At 38.5% G+C, this 17,458-nt stretch overlaps 1 protein-coding gene across 14 annotated transcripts in view; it reads left to right on the top strand.

Annotated features, from left to right (window-relative positions):
• The window catches only part of NEK1 (NIMA related kinase 1), a 231,566-nt gene that overhangs the window by 204,805 nt on the left and 9,303 nt on the right, over positions 1 to 17,458 (top strand). For all 14 annotated transcript variants that reach the window (XM_075564253.1, XM_075564248.1, XM_075564257.1 and 11 more), the window contains one exon: positions 8,640 to 8,791. In XM_075564253.1, the coding sequence (XP_075420368.1) occupies positions 8,640 to 8,791 (152 nt within the window). The remainder of the gene's footprint in view (positions 1 to 8,639; positions 8,792 to 17,458) is intronic.

The following is a 17,458-nucleotide window of genomic DNA, read 5'->3' as shown; positions in this document are numbered from 1 at the left end:
TCTCTCATATGACTTCTAATAATACACATTTCATTATGCTGCTATATTGTAATTCTTAACTATTGTTGGGCATGTAGGTTTCAGTTGTCATTGCTGTAACCACTTACCCACAGCTACTGCCTTGTTATCTGAACTATTAAAAGTCTTTTCTAAACCTTGCAGCTGGAATATTGAATGAAAAATTTTTGCTTAGGGGCTCCATGCCAATAACTTGATCTAGCTTTATGATTCTACCACTATTATCTCACATCTTTAATATATCTTTCCACACATAATCCCTGGATTTCTGTCTGTAGAAATTAGAAAACTCCTGCAGTTCTTCTGGGTGTAGCTTACCTTTTCATAAGTTTTACATTATACCTGACCTTTAGGAGTTTACTGGGACCTGACTCTAGCTACATTAGGAAGAGAACAAGAGAAGCAGGATGTAGAAGAGATAGCAAAGGAAAGCAAATGACTGAACCAGCTACTTCTGTTGAAGAAAGATTACAGTGTAGTTTCTAAGTAAAACTAGAACATTGTCATGGCAGCATTTTTCTCCATTCTAGCAATGATTCATTGTCAATTCGTTTTGAACTATAAAGCAATAGTTCTATAACTTTGCTGTATCATGTGAAGTGATTGTTTAAAATACAGATTCCTACACACTATGTCTATGGATCTTGTTTTAATTTATCTGGACCAGAGTTCAATAATACTCCTTTGTGTGGTGGAATGGGGTGGGACCAGAGGGGCAAGAATTAGGGAGAAGTGAACAAATGATCATAATGTTCTTCTTCATGTTCACCTTTAAGTGACAGCAGGCATGTTTTCGTATTGGTCAATCACTACCTTAGTCTATTTCCTTTTCCTATTACTCTTACCAGAATGCACTCTTAGCAATGAGTCCCTTTCCTCCACCTCCGTTATGCCTCCACTAATAAGCTTTGGCCTCTATACATTTACCTATCCTAGATACTTCATAAAAGTGGAATTCATACAATATTTTTCTCTTTGTAACTGATTTATTCCACACCACTAATGTTTTTAAGATCCATCCACATTGTAATGTGCCTCAGGTCTTCATCAGATGTATAATGGTCATAAAGAGAAAGGAACACACATTTTTGATACATGCTGCTTTCTGTCTACCAACCCCTCTTGAGAAATACTATAAGAGCACACTTGACCTAATTGGAACATGCCTTCATGTTGTTATGAATGGCCCACATACCAACATACACTTGTAAAGGCTCAAATCAAAACATTTCATTTTTTTTATTTGATAAAAGGAAACTTTCTAATCATTCTTTTCAAATAGCAAAAAGTTTTAGGATTTAAATAGTTTATAAATCCATGAAACTTAAAGTTGGGATAGATAATTATCTCCTAACTTCTTTTCAAATTTGGAACCAGTTAAAGGTTACTGATAAGTCAGGTAATAAAGAACATGATATTAGTCTTATTTCTAATACACTGGATTAGGAAATGTGGATTAAATGTCATTCTAAGAGATGTTTCTTAATATTTTCTTCCCATGACAAGTCCATGGGACAAACTTGGAGTCTGGAAAACCAACTTCCCGAATTAGAGCTGCACAGCCCTCTAGCTCCAATGGTGAGAAGTCAGAGAGGGGCCCATCTTGTCCTTTGAAGGCAAGACTTGGCATGACTTACGTATGCTTACCCTAGGCTTCAGCAAGAAAGCAGGGTGCATGCACTTCCTGCTAGGCAGGTCTACAAAGGCTGTAGGAAAGGGCTGTATGGTTTATTATCTACACCTCTCCAGTTTGCCTAACAAATGATTCTTTCTCAATTTAGGAAGTATTAAGTAAGGAATGGAGAGAGACAAAAAGGAGTCATTCTCTTAAACTTTTCTGCTGAATGGAGTGGAAAACTTTCCTATGAAAACTTGAGAATTTCTTATCTTGTTCTATCATATGCGTATTAAGATAAAAAATGAATGTATAATTCGGCAATAGGACATATGCCTTGCATGTCTTCTTTCTATTTGCTAAGATACTTATCCTTGGAGTAGATATGTCTGTAATGTTTGCTTTTGAGTGTTCATAACTTTTTAATGAAAATTTTTGAGTTAATTTTTAACTTATCTATAAAGTGAGTAAATATTTGTGGAGGCATTTTGAGGAGCCAGTATTACAATTTAATTGTGGAAAGGATAGGCTAACCAAATTACTTATCATAAAACATTTTGTAGTATAACTAGAGTATATTTTTTGTCAGGTGCTGTCACATTAGCTCCAACTCAAAGCAACTCTGTGCACAGTAAAATGAAACACTGCTAGTCCTGCGCCCTCCTCACAGTTCTGGTTGTTCGAGCCCATTCTTGAAGCCATAACTATGTCAATCATTCTTTTTGAGAGTCTTCCTCTTTCCTGTTGACTCGCTACTTTACAAAGCATAATGTTCTTTTCTAAGGATTGATTTCTCCTTTTAACATATCCAAAGTATGTGAGACAAAGTCTCTCCATCCTTGTTTCAAAGGAGTATTCTGCTTGACCTCCCTCTGAGATAGATCTTTTGGCTTCGGGCTGTCCATGTACCTTTCAGCATTCTTTATCAACATTGTGACTCAAATGCTTTAAGTCTTCTGTGGTTTTCCTTAGTTTCCAGCTTTCACAAGCTTATGAAGCACTTACTAAATCACAATTTGACATTGATAATACTATAAATTAAGGAGTGGGGTCACAGTTCTTTTAAGTGTAATTTTATACAGAATTTTATGAATGCAGCTGGCACTGATTCGTTCACTGTCTTACTCAGTTCTATTCATGTTTGAGGGGATGGGAAACAATACCAATAACCTAAAAGAAGTACATATTTTGAAAAAAAAGTTTTAAATTTTCCTAAAACACTGCTCATTTAAAAATTTTATAACAGCATTAAATGCTAGCTGAATAAATTAACATGGTACAAAAACATCTCAAAAATTTAATTTAACTGTAAAGAATGTGAGATCTTGGGCAGCATATTACAGGTGAGCAGATATTCCAAAAGACTCCCTTTCTACAAATGTTAAAATTGTAGAATATTGTTTAAACAGTGTGAATGAAAGCTTTAGTAGAATCAGAATTACAGAACTGAAAAGGATTTTACGTAAAATCTTTCTGACTGAACATGTACACTGGTACAGACAAAAACTCGCAACACAAGGAATACAGGATAGATAAAATCCTCAGGACCAATAATGAGAGTAGTGATATCAAGAAGGGAAGAGGAAGGTGAGGGGAATAAGGGGGAACTGATCACAATCGACATATAACCCCCTCCCAGGGGGACAGACAACAGAAAAGTGGATGAAGAGAGACAGCAATCAGTGTAAGACATGAAATTTTTAAAATAAATTATCAAGTGTTCATGAGGGAGGGAGGGAAAAATCATTCTCATTAAAGATGCATATTCTAACCCAAACTTGAATAATTTCTCAAGGAAGACTATGAACCTAAAAAGTTTTAAATATATAAGACATATAACAGTCATGTTGACCTGTTGAGAGAGAAAATTAAATTACATAGTCACATACAATTTCTTTTCAATGGGGAGCCAAAAAGCTCATAGACAAGGGAACAACAAGTGATCTAAAATTGATGGCAAGGAGGGCGTAGGATGCCTGGTGAGGTTTGATCAAGTGCAGTGTAGCTGAGAGGAAGTACAGAGAGCCGAATGATGGTCAAACATGATAGTGTGACAGGAGGAAATAGAGGAAAGAACTAGGACTCAAAAGATATTTATAGAAGTATAAACATAGGCATGTACATATGTAAATATATTTTTATATCATGATAGGGACCTAGATCAATGTGCATATATGTTAAATATTAATGTAGCAGATGGACATTGGGCCTCTACTCAAGTACCTCCTCAATACAAGAACACTTTGTTCTAATAACTTGGCATTCTGTGATGCTCCCCCTCCCTGACACGATAGCTGAAGAAAAATGGGTGCATGAGCAAATGTGGTGAAGAAAGCTAGTGGTGCCCGGCTATCAAAAGTTATAGCATCTGAGATCTTAAAGGCTTGAAGATCATATCGAAACAAGGGGGAGGGTGGGTTGGAGACTCAAAGCCTATCTGTAGACAATGAGACATCCCCTCACAGAAGGGTCACAAGGAAGGGATGATCCAGTCAAGGTGCAGTATAGCACCGACAAAACATACAACATTCCTCTAGTTCTTTAATGCTTCCTCCCCCTCACTATCATGACCCCAATTCTACCATATAAATCCGGCTAGACCAGAGCATGTACACTAGCACAGATAAGAGCTGGCAACACAGGGAATCCAGGATAGATAAACCCCTCAGGACCAATAATGAGAATAGAGATCCCATGAGGGTAGGGGGAAGGTGGGGGGATAAAGGGGAAACCGACCACAATGATTGACGTATAACCTCCCCCCATGGGGACAAACAACAGAAAAGTGGCTGAAGGGAGACAGCAGATCAGTGTAAGATATGAAATGAATATTTGTAAATTATCAAGGATTCATGAGGGAGGGGGTGGGGTGAGGAGCTGATACCAAGGACTCAAGTAAAAAGAAAATGTTTTGAAAATTATGATAGCAACATGTACAAATATGCTTGACATAATGGATGTATGGATTGTTATAAGCGCTCTAAGAGTCCCAGTATATTGATTTTAAAAAATTCTTTCCAGCCTTTAAAAAGTTTTTATGCTAGGTTATGAACATTATTTTGATTGCTAAAGGGAAAAAGCTAGATTCAAGATTATCTAATCAGAATTTAAAGTTGATCTCAACCTAAAAAATATTGCACCCAAAAAACTATCAAGTTGATTCTAACTCATAGTGACCCCTCCCATAACACATACTCATATCTTTCTGCTGCAGACTGGCTGATGGGTTGAACCACTGACCTTTTAGTTAGAATGTAAGCATTAACACTGTTCCACAGAGACTCTTGATTTAGATCGATAGTACCAATGTGCTGTTTATTTTTATTGTTTAACCCATACCTAGAGAAACTGTTACTGGGTGCTTATTTTGCTTACTACTAATTTACAATATACATGATTTAACCATTAAAATAATAAGTCAAGTGTAAATTCTTGACAATGGAAGATGTACCAGAAGAAATATTTTCAGTACCATTGTGAAGTGCTTTAACAGCCTATCCGTCTTCACTACCTGCACCAACATATAGTCCAGAAGCACTTTTTCCCTTGAGAACTGTAATATGTAAATTATGTTCACATAATAGAACTCTATCCCTTCTTATTATCCTTGAAAACAGAGTAGTGTACCAATAAAATAGCCTGAGTATATAAATATTCATTAATATGCTAAGCATTGTGTTTTCTTCAGAGTCTCCCATCTCATCAGAGCCCTAGGATTCATGTTTCCAATCTCAAGGAGTCCTTTTAGTATTAACCCAGCCCAAAGACGTACATTCATAACATTTCCATAGCCTGATCTGCTCTTCAAATTCTAGTTAGTGAAAGGTGAGTGGACAGAGGCTATTCCTGTTATCCCTGGTCTTATTGAATACAAATTCAAAATTTCAACCATCTAATGTTTTTTCCTCAGCTCTTTTTGCTGAGTTCTTTCTTAGTTACTGCTCTAAATAATCTTCAATGTGGACATTAAAGTGCCTGTCTTTCTAGACATATATTGTAGTAAACCTGCACTCATACTCCATGCTCAGAAAAACAATGCTAGGTTTCTATTTGTAATTATTTGAGACCCCTGACTTGATCAATCTCGACTGGCCAGCAACTCCTAAGATGAAGAGATATAAAACAAAACAAAGCTCACTGCCATCGAGTCTTTGCCAATTCATAGTGGCCCTGTAGTATGGAGTAGAACTGCCCCCTGTCTTAGAATAGAAAGCCTCCTGTTTCTCTTATAGAGCAGCTGATGGTTTCTAACTCTTGACCTTGCACCTAGCAACCCAACACGTGAAGACTATTGAATGGCTCCTGGGTTAGTTTAAACTGAGCTAAGCTGCAATACAGGAAAATGGTAGTGGTGGTGTTTTGTGTGACAAAAGACCCGTTTCCTGCAATGGGCTGAGGTTATTTCAAACTAAAGGATTTAGGCATGAAAATATGCAGAAGATTTGAACAGAGGTACTATGAAAGAGGGACAGGCTGTATGGACCATGAATAGTGATGAGGGAATGGATGGATCTTGCACTGCCTTGTTCCAAGTTAAAACACAGCTGGAGCAGTACATCAACAGGGAACTGCCAGAAATTCCAGCCAGTCAGAAGAGGATGTCAAACCATCTCATTGCTGATTTCAGATGGATCATGGTTGAAAGCATAGAATACCAGAACGGTTGACTTTTTTTGACTATACAAAGCCAGCCAACTTTGTGAATAATAAACCTTGGGTATCATGACACAGAATGGGAATTTTAGAACACTTAATTTTGCTTATGTAGAACCTGTACATAAACTAAGGCAATTGTTTGAACAGAACAATGGATACTCCATGTTTTAAAAACCAGGAAAGATGTGTGTCTGGGTTGAATCCTTTTACCATTCTTTTTGTTTTGTTTTGTAAAATCTTTTTTTAAATTTAAATCATTTTATTGGGGGCTCTTACAAATCTTTTACCAATCCATCATTCAGTAGTATTAAGCACACTTGAACATTTGGTACCATCAGCATTTCCAAGCTGTTTCTTTCTATTTGAGCCCTTGGTACCAGCTCCTTTTTTCTCCTCCCTCCCCCCACCTCATGAAACCTTGATGAATCAGATATTATTATTGTTCTTTCATGTCTTACCTTGTCCATTGTCTCCCTTCACCCACCTTTCTTTGTCCCCCTGGGGGGGCTATACATCCAACCTTGTGATGGGTTCCCCATTTCTCCCACCCTCACCCCCATCATCTCCTTACCCACATGATATTGCCACTCCACTACTATTCCTGTGGGTTTATCTGTCCTGAATTCCATGTGTTGAGACCTCGTATCTGTACCAATGCGTGTAATCTGGTCTAGCTGGATTTGTAAGGTAGAACAGGGGCGTGGTAGTTGGGGGTAGTAAGTATTCAGGAACTAGAGGAATGATACGAGTTTTGTCGGTGCTGTACTGTACCCTGCCTTTTACCATTCTTATTCTATATGTATCTAGGCAAATAATCCAAGAAGGTGAAGAGATATGATGCAGCATCAGGATTAAAGGATAACTCATTAACCACCTGTGATGTGTAGATGACACAGCTTAGCTTGCTGAAACCAAAAGTACTTAAAGCACTTACTGACGGTCAAAGAATCCAGCATTTGATAGAGATTACAACTCGATGTAAAGAAAAAGAAAAATCCTCACAACTGTATCAATAATATCTCAATAAACAGAGAAAACATATAAGTTGTGAAGGATTTCCTTTTACTTGGATCCACAAACATGACTCATGGAAAAAGCAGTCAAGAAACCAAGTGGTATATTGCATTGGCAGATTATTGAAAAAGTCTTCTTTAAAGCATTAGAGCAAGGTTGTTACTTGGAGGTATAAGGTACACTTGACCCAACCCATGAAATTTTCAATCACCTTATCTGCATGTGAAAGCTGGACCATGAATAAGGAAGACCAGAGAAGGAAAATTAACTGCATTTGAATTGCAGTGTTGGTGAAGAACATTGAAAATGCCATTTGCTGGAAGAACAAACAAACCTGTCTTGAAAGAAGTACAGGCAAAATGGACCTTAGAAGTGAGGGTGGCAAGACTTCATCGAATTATTTTACACGTTATCAGGAAAGACAAGTCCCTGGAAATGTCGAGGTAGAGCAGACGAAAAGGAGAAAGCCATTATAAAGTAGATTGACCCAGTGACTGCAGCAATGGGCCCCGAGCATCACAGGAATTGTGAAGATAGCACAGGACCGGTGTTTATCCTGCTGTACTGAGAGCTTAGACCAACTCACATGGCAACAATTCCTGACAAAATTCAAATTACATTCCATGAGTTTACGGAAAACAAATACTTCTCCCTACTTTTTAAACATCACTTAAGGGTGAAGGGAAACAACGGACAGTGTCAGACATGAATCAACAATAAAAATTTATGACTGATCAAGGATTCACGAGGGTGGGAGAGGAAGGGAGAAAAGAGTTGATACCAAGGGCTCAAATAGAAAGAAAATGTTTTGGAATGTTAATGGCAACATATGTACATGTGTGCTTAATACAGTTGAATGATGGATTGTTATAAGATTTGTAAGAACCCCCCAATAAAATGATTAATCAAAATAGATGAATAAAATAAAAGTCACTTGAGTGAGTCTTGGAAAGAGCCCCAATGGCACTGTCAGGTAAGCACTGGACTGCAAGTCGACAGTTAACACCCACCGGGCACTCTGGGAGAAATGAGGCTGTCTGCCCCCGACGACTGATGTTCTGAGTCTGAAGTAACTCAGCAGTAGTGGGTTGAATTAAAGAAATATCTCTGTGCTGTATCCCAAGTGTATAACTAACAGATTTACTTTTCTTGATGAAAAAAATACTGAACTAAAATTCAGAAGAATTTCCTGTTCTAATGTTGAGCAGGTCGTAAGTTCATAATCTCTATCGTACATATAAGTTAATAAATTTTTTAACTTTATCATTTACCCTTCATTTTTATTTTGTTAACTCCTAATAAGTCTACTTATATTTTTTGTTTGTTTTAATTTTAGATGTTAAGGACATGCTCACTTCCAGATCTCTCAAAGCTGTTTGGAACCCTTATGGATGTTCCCATTGTAGGTGATGTGCAAGAAGACAATCTTGAAATAGATGAAATTGAAGATGAACATACTAAAGGAGGGCCTTCTGATTCTGAGGATATGTGAGTATATTTTTAATAAATACTGACACAAACAATTTTCTGAATTTATATGTGCGGTCTAGACAGTTTTTTAAATGATCTGTGGCTAACTTTCTACAATGCCTTTAACAACTTAGAACTTATTCAAAGTACAGTCATACAAATGTTAAATAATTTTCCTCTATATAATAGCTTGACCTAATTTGAGGAAGCTAAGGAAATACTTCCTATTTGTCTTTTTTGTCTTGTTCACCACTTGACATCTAGCACATTGTTTTGCACATGGTAGGTGCTTAATAAATATTGGCTAATTCTATTTCATTCTATTTTTTAAAAGAATATTGTTGCTGTAAGTTTCCATCAAATGGGCTCCAACTCATGGTAACCTGTGCATACAAAATAAAACAGTGCCTCGTCCTGTACAATCTACACAATCTTTTCTATTCTTGAGGCTATTGTGTTGGTACATCTCATGGAGTTTCCCTTGTTTTCAGTGACCTTCTACCTTACTAAACATGATGTCTTTTTCTAGTAGATTATCTTTCCTGATATTACTGATTTACAGTAAGTCTGGTAAGGACCATTAAAATAAAATAAGTCAAAAACTTCTACTGACTGTGCAAGATTCAGCAGGTGTAATAGTATCTGCAATTGTCACCAGAAGTATCCAAAGAAACACGATGAAGTCTTACCATCCTCACTTTTAAGGAACATTCCAATTGTATTTTTTTAAAGGATGATTTTTTAATTCTTCTGGAAGGAATTTATTTAATATTAAAATACTACACAATACAAGTATTGCAGTGGGAAATTATGAAATGCTTGTTGTTGTTGTTAGGTGCCACTGAGTCAGTTGCTATTCATAGTGATCCTTTGTACAACAGAACAAACCCACAATTGTTGCTATGTTTGAGCCCATTGTTGTAGCTGCTATATCCATCCATCTTGTCCCAGACCTTCTCCTTTTCTCTGCACCTATGCTATACCAACAAGCATGATGTCCTTCCAGGGTCTCTCCTGACAGCATGTTGAAAGTACATGATGTAGTCTTGTCATTTTGGGCTCTACAGAGCATTCTGGCTATACTTCTACCAAGACAGATTTGTGGGTCCTTAGGGAGCCCATAGTACTTTGAATAATCTTCACCAGCACCATAATTCAAATGAATTGATTGTCTTCAGACTTCCTTATTCAGTGTACAACTTTCACATGCATATGAGGCCAGTGGAAATAACATGGCTTGGGCCAGGTGCACCTTAGTCCTCAAAGTAACATTCTTGTTTTCAACACTAAAGAGGTTTTGTACAGAATATTTATCCAATGCAATGCATCATTTGATCTCTTGAATGTTGCTTCCATAAGCATTGATTGTGGATCCAAGCAAGACAAAATCCTTGACAACTTGAGCTTTTTCTCCATATTACCTAATGGTCCAGTTGTGAAGATTTAGGTTTTCTGTACATTGAGTTGTAATTCATGCTGCAAGCCGCAGTCATTGATCTTCATCAACAAGTCCTCAAAGTCCTTCTAACTTTCAGCTTAAGATCATCCAACAATGGTTATGGCAGTAAATTGACAGAAGCTTCTGGAACTGCCAGAAGTTCAGGCCAGTTTCAGCAGAGGACATGGACTAAAGGATATCACTGCCAATGTCAGATGGATCATCAAAGCAGAGAATATCAGAAAGCAGTTTCCTTGTGTTTTATTGACTATTCAAAGGCCTTTCCATATGGATTACAACTCAATGTAAGGAAGACCCACATCCTCAATTGGACCAATTGGTAACATCATGATCAACAGAGAAAAGGTTGAGGTTGTCAAGGAAATTTGTCTTTCTTGAATCGCATTCATTTCCAATGGAAACAGCAGTCAAGAGATCAAAAGACATGTTGCATTAGGTAAATCTGATGCACAAGAACTCTTTAGAGTATTGGGGAGCAAGGATTTTACTTTGAGGAATAAGTTGCGCCTGGTCCAAGCCATGGTTTTCTCCACTGCATCATATGCATATGAAAATTGGACATTGAATAAGGAGGACCATAGAAGAATTGAAGCATTTGAATTGTGGTGCTGGAGAAGAATATTGAAAGTACCATGGACATGGACTGCTAAAAGGACCAACTGATCTGTATTGAAAGAACTAAGGCCCGGTTGTTCCTTATAGTCAAGGATGGCAATACTTCATCTTGCATAGTTTAGACATATTGTCAGGAGAGACCAATCCCTGGAGGACATCATGTTTGATAAAGTGGAGAAGAGGCAAACAAGAGAAAGGTACTCAACAAGATGGAGCGACACAGTGGCTGCATGAGATGGGCTCGGCTAAGAATAATTGTGACAGTGGTCCAGTGTTTCCCTCAGTCGTGCCTAGGGTAGGCTGGTTGGGTCAGAGCTGCTTGATGGCACCCGACAGCAACAACAACTCTCAGCAAGCATATGTCATCTGCATATGGCAGGTTGATACTACTGCTTAATACTAGACAATTCCCCAGGAAAAGGAACTGAAAGACATTCCTATCAGAGGGATGAGGGATACTGATGGGAAAGTCAAATCAGGAGAAAGGGAAGGAAGCAGACACGCCTGGAAGAACTCAATTGCATGTCTGTTGGTAGTAAAAGGGGGAGGAGCCAACTCCAATTCGGGAGGGGAGATGACTATAAATACTTTTAAGGACCCTAAGTGGGGGGAGTATCCCTGGTAATATGCACAGATTAAGCCACATTGGCATGAGTTTCTGGACACACCCTGGGGGCTCAGGTCAAGTACCATAGAACACTGAGGGCATTAAATCCTGGATCTTCAAGATCAAAACCACTCCAAATGCTGCAGCAGAGAGATCCTATGTGGAAACTTCACTAGGTGAATCTACCTCATACACACCTAATACTGAAAATTCATCATGTTTGAAGAAGCAGAAGACAGCTATCCCAAGAGTATTGGACTATGTGTTATACTAAGATATATATTATTCTGGCAAATCAGTGACATTCTCAGTGAATATTATTGTAAATTTCCCCAGACAACTAGCTCCTATTTTTTGTGTAACTAGTATTTAGCCATATAAAGATATAGTCTATATAAGTGAATAATTAAGGTACTGCGATATGGAGTTAGCCTACACTGAGCAGTATCCCTCTTTCAACAGTGTTTTAAAAATTAGAACCATTGGCTAATAAGTGACAACGTTAGTGGAAGATCTTTATGTTCCAGGAAGATGATCAATAAGACTCTACCATAAATTAAGAAGGAGGTATTTAAAGGGCGCAAAAGGCAGATAAACATATATAGATTCAGGAATGGATTGAGCACTCACACTATATCCTAGCTCCAAGAACAATTAGTTCTTACATCATGGCCCTGCTCAATACTCATCTTCAGAAAGGGAACAGAGAAGATATGGGTGCTGTAGTAAAGTGTGGGGAAGAAATTAGATGGTGCCCAGCTATCAAATAAAATAGTACTTGTGGTCTTAAAGGCTTGTTTCCAAACAAGGAGCTAAGTGAGGTGTCGACTAAGTTCCCATGAAAGAAACACACCAACATCCATGACCCAAGGATTGCAAATCATATCATCTGGAGTTGTAGGAGGGAATTGTATCAGAGCCTACCTTTTGAGATTCTGTATTGCTGATGGCAACGGGTAGCAGTGGGAGCTCAAGATACATTTGTGAGATCTACACAAGAAATAAGCCTCCAGTGAGTTCCCTTTATCCATAATGTAGGAATGGGGATAAACTGGTTACCAAACAAAGAATATTAGAGAAATTACTATAGGAGATCAAAATGATAAACCTGACTTGAACAGTTAAAACCTTTCATGTGTTTCTTGTCCTTTTTCCTTTCAATGTGATGGATGATGTTAATGGATTTTCTGATGTTAATCCTGCATCCCTGGTAGGAATCCCACTTGGTCATGATGGATTATTCTTATTATATACTTTTAGCCAAGGTTTTGTTAAGGATGTTTGCATCTATGGTCCTTAGATATATCAGCCTGTAGTTCTCTGTTCTAGTGGGATCCTTGCCCGGTTTGGGTATCAGTGTTATACTCGTTTCATAGAGTGTGTTTGGGAGTTCACTGTCCTTTTCTGTGCTCTGGAAGAGCTGGTGTAGAATTGGGGTCAGCTCTCCCTGCGTGCTCGGTAGAATCTCCTGGGAAGCCACCTGGGCAGGACTTTCTCCAGCTGGTAGTTCTTTGATAACCTTCCCTATGTCTTCTTTCGCTGTGGGTCTGTTCAAGTTCTTGACGTCTCTTTTTCCAGGTATCTTTCCATGTCTTCCAAGTTACTGTGTTCCTTAGAGAAAGTTTTGAAACTGATTGTGGTAGCAATTGTACAATACTACTGGATGTGATTGAGCTATGGAATGATATGAAATCTGTATTAGTTCCCAATAAAGTAGTTTTGAAAAAAATAAAAGGACGTGAAAGCTCCACACTCTTTCCTGCAGTATGTGACTCCAGAGCCATAACAGTGTGGAGTTAGCAGATGGGCAGACCAGATGTTGTTCTGTTTATATGTGTGCTTTGCATGTAACTCGATTATTCTCACAAAATTCTTTTGTTATTCATAGGATCTAGCGGGTGAGGGGTGGTGGTGGAGAAATGTAAACAGCAGCACTTTTGATTTGATAGCTGTAGGATGTGATGCTCCCCTGAGATAATAATCCTTCTTCTCTGACACCATCAGCCCTTTCAGCTCCTCAGACAGATGTTACAGACTGTTGGGAGAGATGGAACTAGGATGCCCTGCAAGTAACTGATTAAGAAGACAGAATGGTTTTTGAGAAGTCAAAATTCAGAGCTAGGAAAATAAGTTGCAAAATATTGGGACATTAATGATATTTTATGAAGTTAATTATAGATATGGAACAGTCCTATTTACACAAATGCTTTGCACATGTGAACAGTAATTTACTAAGCAGGTTTAAACTACTATTTTAATTTTAACCACACAACACTTAGTTCAAAGATATGAAAGCTCTGAATCAAAGTGATTAGATTATTTAAACACTGTAACTCAGGCAATACATGCTAAATGTAGGATTTTTAAACAATTTTATAATTAATCCAAGGAACATAGCCTCCAACTTTTTCCACCTTATTTGTTTCCTACTCCCGAAACCAAAATCTCAAGGCCATAAAGTCGATTCTAACTGTGAGACTGTAAAGAATGCTTGGACACGGATTGTGGTGTCAATTGAACAATTCTGCTTGATGCAATTGAACTATGAAATGATATGATATATATTAATTTTAAAAATAAAGGGTTTCCAATCTCTATGGGAGCAGAAATCCCCATCTTTCTCACTCAGTGAAGCTGAGCTGGTAGGTTTCAAACTACTGACCTTTCAGTTAGCAGCTCTGTGCTTACCAGAGGGTGCTATCTGAGGTGGCATACAAATGAAAAAATTAAGAGTTAAGGCTCTAGGTGGATGGGGAGTTCTGAAAGAGCTGATGTACCCTAGTTGAGAATTTCATTCATAGAAAAGTGGGGCTGAATAGGACATAAGAGTTGATTAAGACCTATCTAAAAGTTTTGAATCAAAAAAGTAAGTATACATTGTTTGAGAACTAAAACATGCAAATATTACTTGACACCCTTCAAGAAAACTTCCATTAATAGAAAAAGATTTTAATTTCTTAATAGAAAAATATCTTTGTTTCATACTTATGTGTACACCTGCCAGCATTTTTACTTTGTAATATCTATAGAAAAGCAAAGTATCTTATTAAAATAAAGTATCTAAACTCTTTTGGCGTATTTAGCTAGTGGCATTTACCTTCATATATGAGCATGTCATGTGAACTTTGTACCATCACAGTGCTGCCTCAGCCTTAACCTGTTGCTAAAATCAATGTACCTACTAGAGACAGTGTTGTGCTACGTGGCTATGGCTAGGTCTGTCATTATTTTAAAAAGCCTGAGAAGAATAGGCTTCATTGCATGAAATGACACTAAAGTATAGTGTCTGTAACTTAAAAAGCCTTACTCTGGATTCACGTTTAGGTGCCGTGTTTGTTATGAGAACTTCAGTAAACTGTGGGCCGAGGGGAAATTTTTCCAAAGAAAAGCAAAAAAATGAAAATTTCCTATCTGGATAAGGACTAACCTTTGAGGGGGTAACCCCCCAAACCAGAAAAGTCCACAGATGTGAAGGGGATAGTGCATTTGAATGTCATTCAACCAGGTCAGACTATTACTCAAGCTTTCTATTTAGAGGTTCTGAAAAGATAGCATAACAATGTATGACCAAAAAAGGCCTGATTTGTGGCAGACAGGGGACGGGTTTTGCCACCATGACAATGCGCCTGCTTATGCAGCCATCTCAGTGTTCCAGTTTTGGACAGAAAAATAGCATCCCTCTCTTGCCCCATGCACCTCACTCATGTGACCTCACTCCATGTGACTTCATTTTGTTTCTGTGAATGAAGAGGGGCATGAAAGGACAGTGATTTTGTGATATAGAAGAGGTGAAGAAAAAACGAGGTACTATCAGCCATCAAACAGCTAAGTTTGAAAAGTATTTCCAAGAATAGAATCACAGATTTGACAAATGTATTAAGTGTAATGGAGAATACTTCGGAAATGATAAGGTTGTTCTGTAAAAAAAAAAATTAAATACATAGCTTGGAAAAACAATTCCATTTTTGGGGGGTTAGCCCTCGGATTTTTAAAAAACAAGACTGCATAGTTTTCAATTTTTTAATGAATAATAAAAGCATCTATAACTCTTAAAAATTACTCATGCAAATAAAAATTGAAGACTATTGTATTCAGAATATTTGAATGAGACAGGAAGTTCTACTTGCTATCTATCTGAGAGACATTTTGTTTGTTTTTATAAATCACTTTATTGGGGCTCATACAACTCTTATCACAATCCACACATACATCAATTCAGTAAAGCACCCTTATACATTCGTTGCCCTCTTCATTCTCAAAATTCGCCTTCCACTTGGGTTCCTGGAATCAGCTCATTTTCCTTTTTTCCCTCCCCCTCCCTCCCCACTCCCCCCTCTCTCATGAACCCTTAATAATTTATAAAATATTATTTTATCTTATCTTACACTGCCCGGCGTCTCCCTTCACCCACTTTCCTGTTGCCCATCCCCCAGAAAGAAGGTTATATGTAGATCCCTGAGATCGGTTCCCCCTTTCTACACCCCCTTCCCTCCTGGGATCGCCACTCTCACCATTGGTCCTAAGGGGTTCATCTGCCCTATATTCCGTGTGTTTCCAGATCCCCACTGTATCTCTGTGCATCCTCTGGTCTAGCCAGGTTTGCAAGGCAGAATTGGGATCATGATAATTGGGGGGTAGGAAGTGTTCAAGAACTAGAGGAAGGTTTTGAGTTTCATTGTTGCTACACTGAACCCTAAGTGACTCATCTCCTCCCCACTACCCCTCTGCAAGTGATGTCCAGTTGTCTACAGATGGGCATTGGGTCCCTTTCACACACTCCCCTCATTCACAATGATATGAATTTTCCCCCCCGCCTTTGTTGTTTGAGACCTGATTCCCCTGCCCTTCATGATCACACATGTTGGTGTGCTGCTTCCATGTGGGCTTTGTTGCTTCTGGACTAGATGGCCAGTTGTTTACTTTCAAGCCTTTAAGTCTCCAGACGCTATATCTCTCGATAGCTGGGCACCATCAGCCTTCATCACCACACTTACTTAAACACACATTCATCTTCAGCGTTTATATGGGGAAGGTGATTACACAATGATGGTTTTTGTTCTTTGGTGTCTGCTACCTGGTCCCTTCAACACCTCATGTTCACTTAGGCTTGTGTGCTTCTTCTCTGTGGGCTTTGTTGCTTCTGAGCTAGATGGCCGCTTGTTTACCTTCAAACCTTTAAGACCCCAGACGCTATATCTTTTTGATAACTGGGCACCATCAGCTTTCTTCACCACGTTTGCTTATGCACACGTCTGTCTTCATCAATCATGTTCGGAAGGTGGGTATCATGGAATGACCCTTTAGCTGAGCAAGGTGCTATTGTATTGAGGGAGTGTGCACGAGGAAGCCCAATGTCCACCTACCCTACTACTAAACCTATAAATATATGCACATATGTCTATTTCCACCATAATCATAAATATATTTACATATGTACATGTCTGTATTTAGGCTTCTATGTATGCCCTTTGCCCCCTACTCCTTTCCTCTATTTCCTTACGCTTTCCTCCTGTCCCACTACTATGTTCAGCCTTCATTCTGGTTTCAGTAATTCCTCTCAGTTACCTTGCCCTTGGTCACTCCCTACCAGTCCTCCCATCCCCTCCCTCCACTGGTTTTGAACCACTCGTTGTTCCCTTGTCCCTGGGTTGGCCAACACCTCCTCCCTTCCCCTACCTCCCACGCTCTCATGTCCCTCCGGGACCGTTGGTCCCATTATTTTCTTCTCACATAGTTTGTCCAGCCTATCTTATCTAGGTGGACCTGCTGATATAGTAACATGTGCATAAAAATGCGGATGGCTTTGACAGCACCAAAGTGGCACATAAGAACATGGCTTCAACAGCAGCAACACCTACATGCTGACAAACAAAAAAGCCACTGACATACAAAATTTAAAAGATGAGAAAAAAAACAAAGAAAAATTTTAAAAAGACAGCCCCCCCCCCAAAAAAAAAAAAAGCTGTTAGTAGTTCGAGGTCTGTTTGTTGACCTTTAGGAGTAT

This window comes from Tenrec ecaudatus, chromosome 12 (genome assembly GCF_050624435.1).
Source record: "Tenrec ecaudatus isolate mTenEca1 chromosome 12, mTenEca1.hap1, whole genome shotgun sequence".
Classification (NCBI taxonomy): Eukaryota; Metazoa; Chordata; class Mammalia; order Afrosoricida; family Tenrecidae; genus Tenrec; species Tenrec ecaudatus.
The sequence above is the reverse complement of the archived record's forward strand: the minus strand, read 5'-3'. Positions and strand labels throughout refer to the sequence as shown.